Genomic DNA, 21,335 nt, shown 5'->3' on the forward strand with positions numbered 1-21,335 from the left:
AGAGAAGGACACGAGTGAGGAGAAGAATTGAGGGAGAAACTATAAAGAGATAAAGAGAGGAAAAAGAGATACGAGAGAAAGGGATGATGGCATGGAGGGAGATACTCTTCTTCTTTCCTTCTTGAAGGATCAGCCCATTGGCTCTGATACAATGTTAGAAATGAGATTAGGGTTAGAAGAGAGGAAGAAGAAGAGGAGTGAAGGATGAAGAGTCTCCACTAGGGAGCTCCTCATGAATATGATGTATATATAGGCCCAAACTAGGACAACAACATACAATGACTACAATACCCCTAACTAATACAAGTAATGTCTAAACTAACCTAATACATTATTCAACACAGTTCATTTGTGTGGATACTATTTTTTATTCCAAGTTGGCAGTCCTATGAACCAAACGCCGACATCCTTCATGCCAGTCCACGCATTGGTAGAAAAATCTTGCCTTTAATGTTTCAGTATTACTTGGATTAACTTCTAATAAATTACATGGTGATGAAGAAACCAACCTATAAAGACCTCTCGCAGCGCAGTTTAAGGCTTGCATATAAGTACCAGGGTTTTGCCTCAAAGAATGCTCGCTATCTGCATCAATCTGGAAGTAGAGTGTATGTTAATATCTGCACAGAGAAGTATTCATATAGTAATGGAAATATCAATTCTTGAAACACTTTGCCAAACAATGCACTGGTTACTAACAGTACAAGTCACAACATGTGGCATGAACACCAAAACACTGGAGTAAATCCAGTTTGAATGAGCAAATAATGGCCGCCAATAATTTGTATGGGCATCACAGACGTGAGCACTATACCACAGTTACCCATCAATAGTCTTAAAATTAAAATTATATAGTACTATCAAATTAAACCCATAGTTTGATTAATTTGGAACTAAATGAATAAAACAGTTAACTGCAAACAGGTTTAATAATTTTTTCATACAGGAAATCTAGTAACTCACAATCAACGGGGAGATTCATAGCAAAAAATGACAAATCAAAGAGTAATAGCTAAAAATCCATAAGGATGTCCAATATACAACATCAGAGTCCTGCACATATTTCCAGACCATAAGAGAAGCTCATTCCTCGCTATGATTAGCAAGAATATATAATATTGATAAAGAACCATGGAATCACACGAATATTGATGTGGACTGCACTTCTGAGTTTTCTAAAACCTAAAAGACCCTGAAATTTGCTCCTCCAATTTCGAGATCAACCAAAGAAGAACACCGTACTGAGGCCAAAAACCCTACAACGTCCTAGCATAAAGAAGTTTCCAGTCTCTCCATTATGTCAGCAAAGAACCATTAGCTTTTGAATAGGTCCTAAAGAAGTCAATGAAGGCATGCAACATAAGAAAGGTCTGGACTAGGCCCTTCTGTGGACATAAGTGAAATTAGTTGTAGGAAACCCAAATCTGGTTGAAGACTGCATCTGGTTGAAGTTTCATAAACGAACTCATTGTTGTTTATATCTAAAATCAAATGACTACCAAACCATACAAAAACCTCATTCCTTTTGGTAAGAACATTCCTACCTACCGGAGGCAAGGTCGTGATATTCTTTGCAATAAAATTGTGCATAACTTATCCTAAACCTTCCATCTGCCTTCAGAGATTCAGCCTCCCTTCATCCTTATGAATATGCCTCTAAACTTTTCTACTAAATACCCACCGAGACAGGAAAGACCGAAAGACTGTACCACTTAACCATCAAACCCAACGTCTTGGTTTCCAACTTCCAAGTTATAGTGATTGTCCCAATTGTCATATATACAAAATAAATAATGCATACAATAATCATACCTGGGTGGTATCCATATACATAAGAGAAGAAGTACATTGTAGACACAACAATGCACATGTAGGGATTTTTACATGATACACCTTAATCCTCTAAACCCGCATACACTTCCCTCGGTTTAATAAACCAGTTTCAATCATGCCCTTCTGACATAAGTCGCCAACAGAAATTTATATGCCCCATAATACCCTTTCTTAGGTTGCTGAAGCAGCCCTTCGGCACCTAGCAGTTGCCCTGACCGACCTCGACACAGGCCTCCACTGTGAGGGCATTTTTCACTTATCCAAAATCCTTGACTTCCATTGCAATGCCCCGCCAGGCTTCCTAGTCGACAACTACATTCACCATTTAGACACGATCTCGAGAAGAGATTAGCCGTTTAGACAAAGAATAGGAACACATTTGTGAGTAAAAGAACGAAAAAGAAGTCATTAAAGTGGTGTATGGAGAGGTTTGTGTAAGGGCCTGATATTAGATAAAGGATATTCTGGAGGTAGATCACATACGATTTGATTCAGCACCTCAGCACAACGACCAGCACGCGGTCCAACTCCAGATGCATCATATATTACAACAGCCACCAAAACCACAGCAGGGGCAAATGCAGATCTTATGGGGTCTTCTTGTAAACTGATAGCCACAACAAGAGCGATCATGGTTTGCCGAATGTGACAATGGCATTCCACCTAATCTAAGCATCCTTTTTGAATCACATCCCTTCTCCCTGTAGCAGGTAGTGAAGACCTTGCGAAATTGTCTGATGGTAAAAGCAACGAATGTGGAGACAAGAGGGAGATTAGTGAAGAGGAAGCGGAAGAGGGCTCAGAATGAGAGGAGGATGTGTCGACAGCCGTCACTATCTCAGCCCTCTTGCTCCCCCCAATCTTTGTTCTCTATTCTCATTTGAATTGCAGAAAGAAAGAAAGAAAGAAGAAAAAAGTAAGTTCTGAAGCGCCACTGCTTGTTTTGATAGGTAAGGTAGGATAGAACCCCCGGCCTCAAGGTGAGAGAACTCTGAAGTGCCACTACTATCACCATAGAAGTTTCTACAGATGGGTGATGCGCACAATCCGGAGACAGAAGAGAGCAGCTGCACAAAGTACAACTTGAAGAAATTATAAAATTATATTCGATTTAGCTCTCTCTCTCTCTCTCTCTCTCTCTCTCTCTCTCTCTCTCTCTCTCTCTCTCTCTCTCTCTCTCTCTCTCTCGCCCACTATATGTGTATGCGTGTGCTTGTGTGTGTGTGTCTATGTATGTCTGTATCCCTTTTTCTTAAGCTTCGCTTTAAACAGCAGAAAGCGAAACTCACCCACCAAACTAAAATTTATATTAGACTTCTCTGACATCTCTACCAACCTTCTTTAAGGCATCACCTTGCAACAGGCCTTATTGTCCTTAAACAGTCAAAAACAAAAAAAGATGCAGAAAACCCAAGGACAAAGAGAACCTATAGGAGAGATGAACAAAAGTAGTTTTGATGTGCCGGTTCAAGAAGAAGAAAGGAACGCATGCTTTCGCATCTCAGCCCTATTCTGTGAAAATTTGCGTCTCAAACAGAACTTTGGCACCTTGATGGAGCACATGAGCCAGCCCATCATGGGCAACAGATTCCTTATCCCAAGTTGCACAGTTGTCAAGGTGTCCAAGGGCTATCTAGAGCCAGACTAAATGTCTTTGCAACAAACATTGAAACCCCCTTCCCACCAAGGTTTTAAATTTTTGTGTCAATTGAAAATTTTGTTGAATATCCAGTAAAATCAATGAAACATATGAAAACTTATGCAAATGGTAGAATTTTAAGACGAAAATTTAGGAAATGTTAGACTAAACATAAATACACACTTAGAAACCATCACATAAGCAAGATAATCCATCTATAGTGGTTTAACAAAATCTAGTGACATGTATTGTCACACTCATCTCAACCCAACTCCACTAAGCCTTAGTCCCACAGTAGTTGGGGGTGTATTGTCACACATGTTTGATAATTCAATACGTACCACATTTTACATGTAATTCATATAAATATTTATACATGTAATTCATATATACACCACATTTCATATACAATAAAATAAATATAATTATGCAACACATTGATATAGCATACCGCCAATACACTTACAGTTTTAGTTTCAGTATGCCTTTTAGTTTCAGTATGCATTTCGTGTCAGTTTCATTGGAAATTTATAGCCATGCTTCCAAGTCAACTAGACATTTCTCTCGTCGAATTTGGATTCAAAACCTATCTTCTAATACATATGCGGGTTTTGACTCCATGGTGAAGGAAAATGAAAGAGTCGAGGCAAAACTACTCCAACCCTCTATCGTCTGTTTGTGATTTTCTTCCCAAAACCTATATGTTTTTACTCTCTTCTCACCACCTCCCTAGTCCACCGTCTTTGTAAATTTAGCTGCCTCCCATACCTAGTCTCCTACTCCTTGGCATGCTCAAGTTAAGACTCCAGAAAGAAACACCCTCCTTTTCTACTACTCAAGAGCCGGCCAAACCAAAGCCCCGAAAACATTTAGGGCTTTTGGGGGGTGATTTGCAGACAAAGATCTTGTCATCATTGTTGAAGATCTGTGCTGAAGGCCTTGTTTCACAGCCCCCTTCTCTCTCTATGGGGATTCTCACTATCTAACAGAGAAAACGGCCTACCAGATTTGAGAAGAAGAAACCAACTATGAGGAAAGGACAAGAGAGCCCGAAGATACGATCGATATAGATGACGATTTAAGAAAATCCATAAAACCTTTGTTCTGACAACAACCAAGGGTAGTATGGGCCATAGAAATTTCAGCTGCCGACATACATCAGAAAGACTTGATTGAAATGGGTTTATAAAATCTAGGAGGTAGGTGTATTTTAATTTATAACAAGGATTGTAGTAGAGAGGGCTTAAGAAGGGGGCATCTACATTTTGCAAAGGACTGCAGTAGAGTTCAGAGGCTTAAGAAATGGACCAAACAATAATACCCATAGAAATTTTTGTTGCCGACATACATCATAAAGACTTGATTGAAATGGGTTTATAAACTCTAGGAGATAGGTGTATTTTAATTTATAACAAGGATTGTAGTGGAGAGGGCCTAAGAAGGGGGCATCTACAATTTGCAAAGGACTGCAGAGTTCAGAGGCTTAAGAAATGGACCAAACAATAATACCCATAGAAATTTATGTTGCCGACATACGTCAGAAAGACTTGATTGAAATGGGTTTATAAAATCTAGGAGGTAGGTGTATTTTAATTTATAACAAGGATTGTAGTAGAGAGGGCTTAAGAAGGGGGCATCTACAATTTGCAAAGGACTGCAGTAGAGTTCAGAGGCTTAAGAAATGGACCAAGCAAACTCTACACATACCCACACCTAAGCATGCACACATATATTGACGTAGCACAGTAGGGGTCCACTCCTACCCCACTACCCACTAGGATTATAGCTTATTAGGACTCTTTGTTTAGGATTATTTTGGTAGGAGGTTTATCTTTGTTTGGGATTCTAGTATTTGATATTGGTTTTATCAAAATAGTTAATAATGAAGCTTATTAGAGTTGGTGTAGGAAGTTCATTGAATTGGGATTTTCTTCTTTTATATAGAAGATTGTAAACTGTATGAATCATCAAGTTAAGAAAGGCAAGACGATCTCTCTGCAAACTGTACAAATCATCAAGTTAAGGAAGGCAAGATGATCTCTCCCTCTTTCTGTGGAATTTTTTCTTCCCCATCGTTCTTGACATGTTCTGCTTCCCCTCCACCAAGTTCAGGATTCCCGTCGCCTGTCACTTCTGAACTAGTCGCCAAATTCCCTCTCATAGTTCTGGTCTGCTTTATTATATATTGATATTTACAGAATGTAATGTTGCAATGGCCCAAACAAGTCCATACACACGGGGACATGTACATGCGTATGGAGGCATGCATGTGTTCGCACACATACATACATACATATATGAGAGGGACAGTATTGCTTAATCAAAGGGAAAGGAAAGCTGTACATGTCTGCAATCACACATACACCCATGATCAATTTCAGCTACTCCAACATGACCGATTTCATTTTTTTTTTTTTTGAATAGTACATGACTGATTTCAATTAATCTTATTAGTAAGAAACCTAAAGCAAATGCTCTAAGTTTTATAGCTAAAATGAAAGAATATATCTTCAAAAAGTTTATACACGTCAAAAAGCTTATAGCCGTGCTGTGTCATGACTGATTTCAACTAACCTTTTAACTAAGAAAACATAAAGTATAACCCAAAGCCTCAAAGAGTACAAGTTACACTGGACTGATATATCTTCAAAGCGTCACATATAAAAAGAAAAAATATATATAATATCCAGTGTAAAGTTATGAGAATTTCAAGCTTCTGTTTTGTATGACGAAATACATCATTTGAATAAAATGACATGTTTAAGAAGTATAAAATAGAATAAAGACCCGGTGACACGTACAAGTTTTTCAATCGCTCCATAACTAGAAGAAAGCAGTCTTGCTAATGAATTGTTCTTTAGCTCCTTGTTAGGAACAGAATTAAGGATGAGCGTTATTGCACTAACAACTTCTTCCTCTTCTTCCAAAGGTAAATGTCTTTTCTCCAAACCCTGAAAAAAGAACAGATTTTGTTAAATAGACATGCTTCTGTAGCGGAATAGAGAGATTGCCCCAAAAAATGACCCGGTTCAACCCAACCAGGGATGGATTATAATGTAACCAGTTGAACTGAGCTCACCCCATGGGCACCGCTATCCAACAGAGATGGACTTCAGCTCACCTGATATGCACCGCTATTCATCATAGACGGCTATGTTGTTACAGGTGTCAATCATTAGCTAAGCCTTATACTCAGCAGAAGGCAATTTATATTAAGTATTCTTTTCATATTCCCTTGAGGCTGGCTATTAGCCTATTACTTCATTAGTTAAGAGAATAAACTGGGGAATGAACATAATGAAATGCCCCAAAATCTCACTGTTTTCTTCTTTCCAAGCTAATAAAAAAGAAATAAGGTATCCTACATCTATTTTGTTCCATTTCCTTTTTCCTGCAAGTTCAAAACATTTAATCACAAAGACAAGATTGGAACCTTCATTATGGACTTTGGGTCAACATGTGGACACACTTGTTGACCATAGTCATAAAGCTGATATTATCAGCAATGCAGCTGACCTCATCTGATTGGCTCGAGGCATACTCCACTATATATCAAGATTTCCTGCTTGTTTTCCAAAATTCTTTGGACAAGTTCTGTGAGATTTTAATCTTATTTTTCCTTGATATGTAAAACATCCAATTAACAAGTTTCTGACTTCAGTGGCACATGCTACATGATATTGAATGGACTAATGGAGGACCAGTTTAGTGCTTCCCTACCGCTCCATCATATATTTATGTAACAACGATTGGAACTGGTCAAGTGCTCCCGCTGTGGACAGGCCATGGCAGAAAGTTGGCATTTGTCAAACACACCTTTGAAGCAAAAATGGCTAACATTTCACATGCAAAAGGTCAGATCCATCGAATAATGATTAGGATCACTCAATCAATGCATTTTAGGGCCATTGCTCATCCACGATCGGGCCCACCTTCTGACTAGTTCCAATCCACATAAACAAGCCATCATTGCCACATGTAAAGTGAAGATGAGGAGAGTAACAATTTGGGGAAGTCACGCAAGCCATCTGGCTTTCCCAAATTCTACAAGGGAGGAAAAAGCACAGCATCAAACAATCCTAATGATAGACATTATTTCTGATAAAAAAGGTCCCGACTATAAATGTATTTGGTTATCATGAATAAATGCTTCACTCGCATGATCAGTTAAGGAAATCACCAAGTAGCTCATCTGGTCACTGTCACACTGAACCCGTTGATCTTTAAACAATAGTAAACATTGATGTTATAAGAATATTCAGAGAAAAGTGGATTGGTGCTTCACGACAGGACATCTTCTGCCCATCTTATTGGTATGAGACTTCATGGCAGGACATGGACACCCCATGTATTGTCATCACGTCATGGGTCTTATTGATCCAAACGTGGGAAGACAGAGAGGACCAGGTAGCTCCCCCACCCACCCACACAGCTCCTCCCGCAAAGCACATGTCAACATTAAGATCCACTTTTTATCATTTTTTCATATTCACAGGGTTTCCACTTTACGCAGTATGTGGAAGCAACATCTAATAGCAGGGATTTACAAATTAAAACTATCATTTTGTCCTGAGGCTTGGTACAAGTTAAAGGCCTCTAATAATGTAGCACAAATACAAAATTGGAGATAACCTTCTAGCTTCTTCCCTTGACATCAATATAAATAACGAATGATTTGAATAATAAATTTGAAACATATAGCTAACTCAACTCAACTAAGCCTTTGTCCCAAACTAGGTGGGGTCGGCTAATGAATCCTTTAGAAAATTTTCATGAAGAAGAAAGGATCTATCCGGCTCAAATTGATTAAGTCTAATCCTGACACTAGTTGGGTTCGTCTACATGGATCATTTTCTTCCATTCTATCCTATCCAAGGTCATGTTCTCCGTTATGTTCCTAGCCCTCAAGTCGTTCCTCACTGTTTCTACCCAATTTCTTTGAAACATATAGCCCAATCAGCTGAAATCCATATTCTAAAGATATCTCTACATTCACCTATAAAAAGGCCAGAGCATATATAGATAAGCATTAATTGGATCTCTGTTGTGATTACAGAACAGGAAGATTACCTCTCCAATCCATAATAAAATTTCCAAATTTGAAGTTTCGTGAATCGCTGTAGAAGAATCCTCACAGAGTTTACGCAAAGCTGTAGAACAAGTATTTGCAGACATAGGTTCTGTAATACCTAAAGCAAAGAATAGTCTGAAAATAGTGGCATCAGTACACAAACAAATAAGAAAATATGGATGGCATGATGCTTAACAGGAAATATAAGGATGTTAACAAAAGTTGGAACTAAAAGCACCAGGAATGAAAATCATTAGGATATGGTATCAATTAGAAGAAATGGATCAGATTCTTACAGTAAAGGTCTAATATTATTTTGAAAAGAAGATATCCACTTGGAATAGGAACCAACAACATCGGCGACTGATCTGTACACCTAGACGGGAAATAACCATCCAAAAGATAGAATTAATCATTCAAGTCATATCAGATATACTAGAACACAGTTAAATACAATGACAAAGTATGTTCTCCGAAAAAGAAATTGTTTTACACTTCAAAAAGTAATTTGCTTTTAAAATATTGCAAGAAATATTTCCTTATAACACCAACCATTGTTCTCTCTCTTTTTTTCAATTTTAAAAACTAAAATGCTAAGAATCAAATAATAACTTAATATTTATAAAACACATTTTCAATATCTTTAATCTATTAAAAGAATCAGTCCAATGTACTGCCTTCTTGTATAGATAAACCGTTTAAAAATCTGTCTTTGGTCCTCATGTTAAATAGTCATTAACAAATTACTCAACTATGGATTGAACTTTAGAAGCTACTGCATTGCTTGTTGCAGTTAATAAAACTTCATGCAATCACAAGAAGTTAAATGTTGGCCAGGAAAATCAAACAACAGGACCATGGAACTTTTGGGAAGAAAATGCAGGCATATCATAAACTGGTACATCTGGGTGGAATAAAAAAGAAGTTAGGGAATCGGGAGCTGCCTTCAAGTCGCCGGTAGGTTACTAAGGGACGTCGCCGGTAGGTGAGAAGGTTTCGTCGTCTGATGACGACGCTAAGTAGAACATGGGGCTCGGAGGGCTACTGCTGTCGGTCGGATTAAACATCCGGGGAGGAGATGGGCCTTGAAAGGTAGTAAGCCCAGTTTCGGTAGTGTGATTGTCTGGAGTCGAGCTCCTTCTCCGGCGTGTCCCAATCGTCTGAGTGTGGGATCTTCTGGGTTGGCTTGCTATATCCCTTCCCGTTTCAGTTGCCTCTCCTTCGTTGGTTGTTCCGTGTGTATCGGATTCTCTGAGTATTTCTTCCTTGTCGACTTCTCCCTCTTCTTCCTCTTCTTCGTCAGTATCGGAGGCAGTACTATCTGATTCAGAGGCTGACTCTCCCACAGTATATACTTCTGGTTCATCATACTCAGAATCAGTCTCTGAATCGTATTCCATTTCGAATTCTTCTTCTTCTTCCGTTTCCTCCTCTGACGTAGGAGGAGAGAGGGGTCTGCACATCGTGTCTCAGGTTAGATTGCTTCTGCTAAGTTGGTTAAATGGAGGAGTACACGAAGAATATGCGGTCAAATGGATTGGAGAAGAATCGATTTATACTCCACCCTGATCTCGGCAATCGTTACTATGATGGCCGGGGGTCAAATTCCTACTTCACAGGAGGGGAAAGATCAGACGTCCGGTGGAAGATTAAAAAAAGTCGTCGAGAGGAGCGACTGCAAAGGGTTATAGACAGAAGAAAAGCAAGTAACATGGGGGACTGGAGGTGCTCTAAGTGCAACTTCTTAAACTTCAGAAGACGACCCGAATGTTACAGATGCAGGAAGGTGTGGTCGGGTTTCGACCAAAATATCCCAGCTGGTTACCAAAGAAATCTCCCGCCTAGCTCAACAAGAACTATAAAGAAGAATATCTCCAGAAATTCTCTGAACAATAGACCGGAGGGGATGGTATCAAGGAGCATAGTAGAGACAGCTGGGAGTCAGCAGGTGGTGAAAGTTGACGCCAAAATTCCGGAGATGAAAGATAGCTTTCCTATATGCCCTGAGGAAATATGGGCTGAATCCATTGAGCTGGGCTCCAGATTTGACCTCCAACGAACTTTTTGGGGTAAAACTAGAACTGGCACAGTGAAAGACTCTAAGGAGTTAAAGAGGTGGCTAGAGAACGCTTCGGAGATTTCAGCTGAGTTTGCGCTTTGGCAGATAGCCCCAGGGGAGTTTGCTCTTACGTCTTCTCCGGATGCCTCGTATGTTGACTGCAGGCTTCGGTGGTCAAATGCCAAGGATAGTCCTTTTCTAGAACTACGTGAATGGAAGGATAAATTCTCTGGAAATCTAACGTCTTCCTGGTGGTCGATAGAAGGGCTCCCTCCACATGCATGGGTGGTGGAAAACTTCAGGAAAATAGGCTGTCGTATTGGAAGGGTGTTAGCAACAGATGGATCCTGTGATGAAGGTGAGGGTTATGAGAAAGCGCTAATTCTACTTATGACATCTTCAACCGCCCCAGATTCTGTGAAATTACCGGTATGCATAGATGAAATCGTGTATTGGGTGATTGTGGCAAGAAATGTTAAACGTCCGGCCGTACACAATGTTCGACAATCAGCGGAAACATCAGCTTTATTCAAGCAACCTTGGTCGGGAAATATCTGTAAATCCGGTAATGGACAGTCGGAGAAGACGATGGCGCACGGTAGTAATCATGCGGTGGTGGGTCTAACAAACGCGTCTTCCTTTATTCACCTACCCTCCTACGTGTCGTCCGCAGATAGAGATAGCGTGAGCAAAAGGAAAAAGGGGACGTGTGGCATGCACGTCGTTTCTGGTCTACAGTGTCAGGGAGTCGTGGCGAATGGAGAAAGCTTCTCCATTCGGCGGAAAACAGCCTTTCAAAGCTCAATTCCCCAGATCCTCGCATCTCCGTTGATTCGAATAGAGTCTCCCCCTCCGTCGGATTGGCTTATCTCGAATTTGTGGGCCCCTCCAAGTCCGCCTAATGCTCTGGGCCTGAATGAAAAGTGTTTTAATGGGCTTTCTCCATTTAACTCCTTGCATAGGGTTGAAGCCCATCTCGACGGTTTTAAAGCAAGGGAGAATAGCCCATCCTCACCTCTTATACAATTATCGGCCTTGGTTGAGCATTCGAAGTTTACGGAATCTAGTACACTTCTTCTTGGTGATATGGCATCGGCTGGAAAATCTCGTCTAGTGGTCAACCTGTCTGAGGAATTTGCCGGAGTTTCATATGATGAACCTAATCTCGAAGGAGCTCAGGAGGGTTATGTTTCATTACAGGGAGGATGTTTGGATTATAATGATTTGGAATCCTCAGATCTAGATAATCTTTCTTGTGTGACCAGTGCCTTGATTCAAATCTCCGGGGAGGCACAAGGGGTTTCTGTCTCAGGGAAGGAAGTGAACCCTAGCCAAGCATGGGAGGACTCATCAGAGATAGGCCTAAATGATCTATGTTCTAGCCGAATTTTGAATGGTATTTCTCAGTCCGGTAGGAGGAAGAGTACGGTTGAGGCAGCATCTAGCGGAGGGGGTTTGTCTTCCCGAGAAGCTTCAGAGAAAGATAGCCTAGCTTTAGTTTTAAGAGTGGAGGAAAATATTAGTCCTATTTCCTGGGTTGATCCTAAATCAGAACTTCTGGAAATTTTTGTGAACCATATAATTTCCACCAGCAGAGTCTTGGGATTGACATACTCAGGACCGGAAGATCAATTGCGGTCTATGTTCAGAGTTGCGCAGCTTCGAGAGATGGATCATAGGAATTTTTCAGATCCTTCAAGTGTTGAAGGTGTCAGGAAGATGTTACAGGAGCTAACAAAACTAAAATCGGATGTGAACTATGAAACCTCTACTATTAGTAAGAAAGTGGTCCGCAATACGAGAAGTTATAGTAGAAATAGCCCCAGGGGAAGAGCACTGCGGTCGTATGGTTTTACATGAAGATTATATCTTGGAATGTAAATGGTTTGGGGTCCCTGGAAAAAAAGGCACAGGTTAAAGAAATAGTAAAAAGCAATAAACCGACTATAGTCTGTATTCAAGAAACAAAATTGGGGGTAGTCAACAGTGCTCTCATCAAGAGTTTAGGTGGCAATTCCAATTGGGATTGGCTATCTCTGGCTGTTGTAGGAGCCGCAGGTGGTATTTTAATTATGTGGGATCAATCTAAATGGGAGATTCAAGATTCTTGGGTAGGTCAGTTTTCCGTTTCAACAGTTCTCAGAAAGGTGGGAAATACAGATGTGGTTACTTTTTCAGGCATCTATGGTCCTACAGATAGGACGGCGAAGTGCCAGCTGTGGGAGGAACTTACTATGATTAGAAGCAAATGGGTAAATCCTTGGTGTCTAGGGGGAGATTTCAATGAAATCAGAAGGGTCGAAGAAAGGTTGGGGTGTAGCAGAACTTCCCAGAATATGATTGATTTTTCAGATTTCATTGCTGAAAATGAATTGATTGATATTCCGCTAATGGGGGCTAAATTTTCTTGGTCCAGAAACTCCAGAAAAAGTCGGTTAGATCGCTTTCTGTTTTGCCCTGGTTGGATTTCTATGTTCCCGGAAGTGTGTCAGAAGGCGATTGTTCATTCAGTTTCTGATCATTGTCCGCTGCTGTTGGATCCAAGATTGGATTCATGGGGTCCTTCTCCGTTCAGATTCGAGATAGCATGGTTAGAACTCCCTAACCTGGTTGAGAGAATGGGGGGGGTGGTGGGAATCACATAAGGTGGAAGGAGCAGCTGACTTGATAATAGGGGAGAAACTCCGATTTGTTAAAAAAAGGCTCAAAGAGTGGAATTCTCACAGACTCGAGGCTCTCCATGAACGACAATTATGGCTACAAAATCGAATCAGGGACATATCTTTGGCTGATGAGGAAAGGTTAGCTTCAGAGGATGATTTGTATGAACTGGGAAAAGTAAAGGAGGAACATAAAGGCCGCCTTCTACAGGAAGAAATCTCATGGCGACAGAAGTCCCGAGTTAGTTGGTTGAAGGAAGGCGATAAAAATACTGCTTACTTTCATCATATGGCCAGTGCAAGGAGACGGAATAATAGAATCGAGGCATTGGAGGTTCAGGGATCTTTATCTTGTAGCAAAGAGGCGATAACCATGGAAATTGTTGACTACTACAGGAAGTTATATTCAGCGGAATATATTGTTAGGCCTAGGCCGGATGAGGTGATCTTTAAATCTCTTGATGCTATTAACTTCTCGGGGCTAGAAAGCCCTTTCTTGGAGGCGGAGGTGGAGAAAGGGGTCTTCTCGCTGACTCGTGACAAAGCTCCGGGGCCGGACGGTTTCTGCCTTGCTTTCTTCCAAGCCTGTTGGGAATATGTCAAGGGAGATATAATGGCATTTTTTCGAGCATTTCACGATGGCCTGGAGTTGGATCGAGGAACTGGAGCCACTTTTATTGCTCTCGTGCCAAAGGTAAAAGGAACAGTGAAAGTTTCAGATTTTAGGCCTATTAGCTTGGTAGGCTGTCTGTATAAGATATTGTCCAAAGTATTGGCGGATCGGCTGAAGAGGGTCCTTCCCTTTATCATTTCTGAGAATCAGAGTGCTTTTGTTGGCCAGAGACAAATCTTGGATTGCTCGCTGGTGGCAAATGAAATGGTGGATTGGATGGCAAAATCAGGCGAGCAAGGTGTTATTTGTAAGCTGGATATGGAAAAAGCATACGACAGAGTGGATTGGCAATGTTTAGACTACTTTCTTGAAAGGATGGGTTTCGGTGTGAAGTGGCGAGGGTGGATCAGAAGTTGTTTATCTTCAGCATATTTCTCCATTCTTATTAATGGCGCTGCAAAAGGTTTCTTCAAATCATCTCGAGGCTTGCGCCAAGGGGATCCTCTCTCTCCCTTTCTATTTGTAATTGTTGCGGAAGCATTGAGCGTGCTGTTGACGAAAGGAAGATCGGAGGGTCTGATTTCAGGGGTTAAATGTAGCCAGTTTGGGATTGAGGTATCGCACCTACAATTTGCGGATGACACCTTACTTTTTAGCTCTTCCCAGGTCTCAAAGATTCTCAATCTTAAGGCGATTCTTAGGTGCTATGAATTAGTAACAGGGCTCCGAACAAATTTCTCAAAATCCAGACTTTATGCTGTGAATATCGACGAGGCAGAAGCATCTACTCTAGCCAATATCATGGGCTGTTCACTGGCAAGTCTTCCTGCATCTTATTTGGGATTGCCCGTGGGGATAGGACGACCTCATAAATGTGCATGGGATCCCATTGTGGAAAAAATCGAAAGACGACTACATACATGGAAGAGGAATTTGGTCTCTAAAGGCGGCAGATTAACCTTGATTAAGGCAGTATTGGCCAATGTACCCACTTACCAGTTATCGTTATTCAAATGTCCTATGAATGTTGTTAAGCGTATTGAACAGATTCAGAGAAGATTTTTGTGGGGGGGATCGGAGAAGAAAAGGTCCTTGGCCTTAGTCAGCTGGGAAAATGTCTGCAAGCCAATTCAAGGAGGAGGTCTCGGAATCCGAAGGATCAAGCAAGTAAATCAAGCATTATTGGGAAAATGGATGTGGAGGTTTGGTGAAGAAAAAGCAAGATTATGGGCTAAAGTAATATCAGGGAAATATGGTGTTGCTACAGGTAATTGGGTCTCTCTGAATAGTTGGAGCAATCCTGGGGTGACCATTTGGAGGGATATCCTGTGTCTAAACTCACATTTTGACCGAGGGGTTAGATATAGAGTGTATTCCGGCGATAGAATCTCCTTTTGGTCCATGAGGTGGTGCTCTAGTTCCCCTCTAAAAGTATTATTCCCTGACATTTTCTTAGTTGCCGCTGATAAGTCAGCTCTAGTGAAAGATTGCTATGAGATAATCGCTGGTAAAGTTATCTGGAAACCTCTCTTTCGTCGGAATTTTTTTGATAGAGAATTGCCCTCGGTGTTCAATTTATTTCAGCTCCTTGATCAGAATTACATCAGTTTTTCAGGGGAGGATAGAAGGCTGTGAGAATTAAAATCTTCTGGATGTTTTTCAGTCAAGTCCTTCTATAATAGTTTGATGCCCTTTGAGGAAAATGCATTGGCAGCAAAGGTGTGGAAACTAAAGGCTCCTCCTAGAGTATGCTTCTTTGCCTGGTCAGCCTTAGGCAATAGAATCCAAACGGTGGACCTCCTGAGACAGAGGAATATGCTGATTATTGATCACTGTGCTTTGTGTATCGAATCAGGGGAGTCGGTAGATCATATCTTCATCCACTGTAGAGTAGCTCGGGAGGTATGGGGGAGGATTCTAGAAAGGTTTGGTATAAACTGGGTGTTTCCCTCCTCTCTAAAAGAATTGTTTGCAGGCTGGACATGTACACCATGGGGCAAAAAAGGTAAGCGATTATGGGGGCTTTCATTAATGGCCTTCTTATGGGTTATATGGATCGAAAGAAACTCTCGAGTTTTTGAAGGGAAAGCTAAATCTCTTTATTTCTTATTCATGAAGGCCATTGCTCTTACTATTTCTTGGGCTCGAGCTCTACCGATATTCCGATTCGTTTCGGCCTTTGAATTGTGGAAGGGGTGGGGCTTTGTTTGCAATAGCAAGGAGAATATTAATGTATCTAATCAGCGTTGGTGCCGCCCTCCTGATGGGCTAGTAAAATTAAATTTTGATGGCTCAAGTCTGGGTAATCCTGGCCCTGCTGGGATCGGTGGTGTCTTGAGAGACTGTGCCGGCGAGGTCATTATGGCTTTTTCTGGCCCAATCGGAATAGCCGATTCGAATGAAGTGGAGGTAAGAGCAGTGCACCAAGGTATCCTGAGCTTCGTAAGGGACCGTTCAGGAAGTTGTATTGTGGAGGGAGATTCGCTTAATGTTATAAGATGGCTCAGGGGCCCTAGGTGTTCTCCGTGGAGATTCCTTCATTTCTTTGATGAGATAAAAGATCTCTTGGAAGGTCTTTAGGTTTCTTTCTAGCACGTGAGAAGATCTGCTAATGATGTGGCAGATAAGTTGGCAAAAGATGGAGTTTCGAAGCAGGCTTTAGAACTTTTTGATTTTCTTCCTCCCTAAGTGTATTTTTCGGGGATGTTTAAGATCCTTTGGGCTTGTTTGTGTGTCTTTTTAGTGTATGGGGGACCTCCTCAGTCTTCTATTAATAATATTCTGTTACCATTCAAAAAAAAAAAAAAAATGCAGGCATATCTAACTTACAAAACACATGAAGCCCTTAAGCTCATCTGGTGAAATACGAGATAGGATTGTCACCAGTTGCATGATCAATGAAAAATCAAAAGGACGGCCATCTTGCAAAATTAGCTCTGCAACCTGAAAGATGAATTGGATACACTTTTATGGTAGTGAGAAAAGAAGCAACAGAGGGCAAACATGGAATTGTAAATATTCAATATTGACATTGGTATCATTCTCAGTAAACTGTAGTTTTTAAATAAAATCCAACTTGATTGAGAATAAATCATTACGAGGTTTTGCACCAACAGCATCTAAAAGTTCAACATTTGAGATAATAACTTCAAATTTTTAAAGGTTATACGTATGAATAACCAATAAGTTGTTGATTAGGAATTTAATAGCACCTAGAAAGTTTTTTTTATTGCTAAAGCAAATTTTATATAAGTATCAAGAAGATTGAATCTTCAAGTTACATGATGGTATAAAATGTTCCGGAAAATGATCTTCCAATTTTAAGCGATAAAGAGCAAGTTGTATTGATTCTCATTCCAATCTTAAAGGGCAAATAAAAGTTTGTGGCGCAGCTAGGCCTCCCAATAACAGAAGCCACATTGTTGTAGAGGTTGGGAAAACATATAAGATTTGACCAATCTAGTTATGGATCGTTCTTCCTGCCACACTCAAAGGGAGATTGCAGGAGTAAAAATCTTCTGGTTCCAGTTCCATATTATTCGATCTGGAATATTTGTCAATTCAAGTATGATTACTTAATTTTTCAAAAGCTTCATGCACTATCTTTGTCAATTCAAGTATGATTACTTAATTTCTCAAAAGCTTCACGTACTGATCCAAAGTGTGATTAGGGAAATTCCAAGACCCATTTAGAAAACAGGAGCTTAACAAGGATTTTAATAAAATAATTGCAATGTGGTGCAATTCAATTGCTTCATAAATACAGCTTCTTGGAAGCAGTCCTTGAACATGGATATAGTATTATTTTACAATGCCCGTTTATGATTTGAAAAAACAAACTAACAAAAAGGACACTGTGGAACATGAACATTATCTGATGATTTACTATGAAAATGGTTCTCCATTTTTGGATGGAGAACATATAAGAAAGGAATTAAAAAAGAAAACAGAAATGAGTCACAAATAGATTCCTAATGGTTGTCGGATGAAGGATAGGAATCCCTAATATTACTGGATACCCCTTCTGTATGAATCAATTCACATAAGAATCTCTTATTAAGATCAATCTGGTTGATCCATTTAATATGTGACTTTTAGTGCCAGTCTTCTTCCAAAGATTTTGAAGATTATCATCGCCCAATGCTCTTTGCTTTACTGCTTTTACTCGGCCCAATCACTTACATTTCTTGATTGTAATTCTTGATGAGGTTTCCCCAGTGCATTGTTATTCTGAATTCATCTAACTAGGGTTTCTTCTATGCTTGTTTTTTGGGCCCGTGAACATTTATCAGCTTCTTGAAGTCAGGATGTTCAAGTTAAAAAGTTCTCCATATCAAAACAGCACTTTCATGAAAAGAGAAGAGTGACATTAATTGTGCTTCCAACCAATCAACACGTGCTATCGCATAAAGGATTCTCTTAAGTTTCAAACCGTTAACTCTAAAGAATATGTAGGCCAATAACAGAAGAAATCACTAGCATTGAAAAGCCCAAGCATCACGAAAAAGCATGATAATAGCCAAAATTGAAAGGCCTCTGGAGACATGTAAGGAAGACATTAATAAACAAATGCAAAATTTTGTGAAGACAAAATATGAGTGTCTCAATAGGGTGGACTTGAAAGAAGATGACAAGCTCACCATGTTAAGTGCATACATTCTTGTCTCCACCTCTTTCCAAGGAATCAATGCATCTGCAGAAGCCCATCCACCGGAGAAAAGCTACAACGAAATAGAATATAGCTAGATAAATTCTTAAACAAGCCACTTCTAATGGAAACTACAAAAGCGTGTAGGTAAAACTGTAAAAGTGCATTAGTTGGTAGATAGACGTGGTCCATAATTCCACATGTCTATAAACTTACTACCAAAGAAGTTATCTTTTTTCAAAGTTTGGAAATACTATGCCAAATCCGAACTTTGGTTTTAAGTGGGAAATTGAACAATTCAACCTCAAACCTCACTCATTGCATGTTTGCATACCAACATGATAAAGGCATATGATGTTAGCAAGTCAAGCAACTAGCTTTTTTTTAAAGATACATTAAATACATTGGTTATATTTTGGTTTTCAAAAGCGCATCAGAATATAATTAAATGAAAGTCAATAGCGAGAAGAAAAAAATCCTTCTGGTATGAACTATTCTCAAAGTTTTGATAGGTTCAAGAAGATATACTACTCTACACTAAGAGAAGTCTACAGTAGTCCAGATAGCATGAGTTTCAAGAAGATATATTACTAGTAACAGTTATGAGTGACAGGGATCAACATATAGTTAGTTTAGGCAAAGACCAGCTGGTCCCATTTGCTCCAACGAATAAACTATGTTCAAAGTTAGATATCAGGTTACATCAAGACTTGATGCTGCTAAGTGAAAGCACAGAGGCAAAAGAGTGGACACCCCATCAAGCTTTTCCAAACTGCCTGGAAAACAAGCTATATTAAAACTTGTATTCATTAGAAAGTTTATAGCATCTAATTTATGTCACCAGTGAGGAAAAACAAGGAAAGATGAAAATAAAATAGCCAGGTTTCTAGGAATCTCCCCAAAGATTGAAGCCATGATCTAAATTCCTAAAATTTGCAACGTAAAGAATCCAAGGGTTTTTCATAAATAACACTGTTACGGGATACAGAGGGCAAAGATAACCCCTGATTAGCATATGTACAAGAAAAAAAAAAGAATCATAAAACACCTTATTCCTCTACTGAGGGAAGGAGGAGGTTTAGTACGAGAAAGAGTAAGCATAAGTGCCTCATGTCTAGCTAACAAAGTCCACAAACAGCAACATTGCCACTTTCATAAGTAAAAAAAAATGAGGGGGGGGCGGGGGGCCCAGTGCACGAGGCTCCCGCCATTGCGGGGTCTGGGGAGGGCTAGATGACGCAGCCTTACCCCTGCTTTGCAGAGAGGCTGTTTCCGTGACTCGAACCCGTGACCACCAGGTCACAATGGAGCAACCTTACCGTTGCCCCAAGGCTCGCCCTCTGCCACTTTCATAAGTATGAGAAGTAAATGGCTATTTCCATCAATACCATAATGAGAAGTAATGAGGAGCACCAAACATGCTTCATTATTCAAATATTTCATAGCGACAGGAAAGCTAACTGATTGAGGGATCATCTCAAGTTTCTGCCATCCATTTTAACAATGTGTCATTAGTCCAGGTAACCCCTATCTGACCCTCTATCTGGCTGCAAATGTGGAATGTCTTTGATCTATCATCGATGAAGACTAAGTCAGTATCCAAATAAAAAATGTGTGTTTTGTGACAAACTTTTCAGATACTAAAGAACCATCAACACTATATTATGAACCGATGGCAAAGTTGGTACCATAAACATAGGCAATGACCACCTGCTAATATATTTAGGTGCTAAAAACACCCAACATATTAAGTCGAGAGAGTTTTCTCCTAGCAGAAGCAAAACCATGTGTGTGTGTGTGCGCGCGCGTGTGTGTGTAGCTTCAAGGGATAAAATCTAAAGAAGAAAATGCAATAAAACAACCACAAGAATCACTTTTGTGTTTAATTTGACAGCAAAAATATGTTGGTGCAGCAGTTTGGAGAGTAGTGCACCTTCTGCACAAAGGTATTGGATCCTAAAAGCTGACAAATATCTACAAAAAGCTCCTCCAAATTCATCCTAAAATGAATAAGCCCATCAGGTATGTCGAGACTTCCATTTTCACCGTTGAAAGTAGAACCATCTACCTGTCAAAGATAATTTTGTAAGCTATGTGCATTGATGAACATAAAAAGAAGGCCAAACACTCAAAATCAACCAAATATATACTAAAAAAGTGCTTCAATGACTATTATACCTACAAGCAGGCCAAACTAATCACTAGACAATACTTCTACCATTTACTTCATTTTGTTTTCAAAATTATACAGATTTAATATGCTTATAAATATGTGAATCTAATGCTGCAATAGAAACCAAAGGATGAGTAAGTCTATATTAATATTTCAATTTTATATCACGGAATGATTTGGTTGATCATAGAGCTCATATTCACTCACAATGACTAGTTTCATGAATGTTTTTGCATTCATAGGTGAATGATCAATATGAATGTATAAATGGTGCTCAACCTTTAGACAATACTCAACTCAACTCAACTAAGCCTTCGTCCCAAACTAGTTGGGGTCAGCTAATGAATCCTTTAGACAATCTAACTAATAAATGAAAAAAATCTTTTTTGTTAGAGAGTGGAAGGGAATTATAGATATCAAGGATTATGGTGCACAAAAGAATAAATTCCAACAAAGATTGCTATGCCCTTTGGGAGATAATGAGTGGTGTCCCAGGAGGGTCCTTGTAGTAGGCAAAATGTACCAAGTGGCTTGACCTTGCCAGTAAAAGTTATTCATTTCTTTTTCCAAGCAAGGTAGGTGATTGATAACATACTTAATAGCCATGTGGACACATAATTTTGGGTTTGCTTGGCGATT

The 21,335-nt window shown here is 39.8% G+C and overlaps 1 protein-coding gene across 4 annotated transcripts in view; it reads right to left on the reverse strand.

Annotated features, from left to right (window-relative positions):
• The window catches only part of LOC143889709 (ARM repeat superfamily protein), a 52,590-nt gene that overhangs the window by 17,565 nt on the left and 13,690 nt on the right, over positions 1-21,335 (reverse strand). For all 4 annotated transcript variants that reach the window (XM_077394013.1, XM_077394012.1, XM_077394011.1 and 1 more), the window contains exons 11-17: positions 20,457-20,591; positions 18,516-18,596; positions 16,705-16,818; positions 8,840-8,919; positions 8,543-8,678; positions 6,274-6,423; positions 510-595 (exon numbers count right to left, since the gene is read on the reverse strand). In XM_077394013.1, the coding sequence (XP_077250128.1) occupies positions 510-595; positions 6,274-6,423; positions 8,543-8,678; positions 8,840-8,919; positions 16,705-16,818; positions 18,516-18,596; positions 20,457-20,591 (782 nt within the window). The remainder of the gene's footprint in view (positions 1-509; positions 596-6,273; positions 6,424-8,542; positions 8,679-8,839; positions 8,920-16,704; positions 16,819-18,515; positions 18,597-20,456; positions 20,592-21,335) is intronic.

This window comes from Tasmannia lanceolata, unplaced genomic scaffold (genome assembly GCF_043159265.1).
Source record: "Tasmannia lanceolata isolate RefF3 unplaced genomic scaffold, GAP_Taslan_0.1 ptg000013l, whole genome shotgun sequence".
In the NCBI taxonomy this organism is placed as follows: Eukaryota; Viridiplantae; Streptophyta; class Magnoliopsida; order Canellales; family Winteraceae; genus Tasmannia; species Tasmannia lanceolata.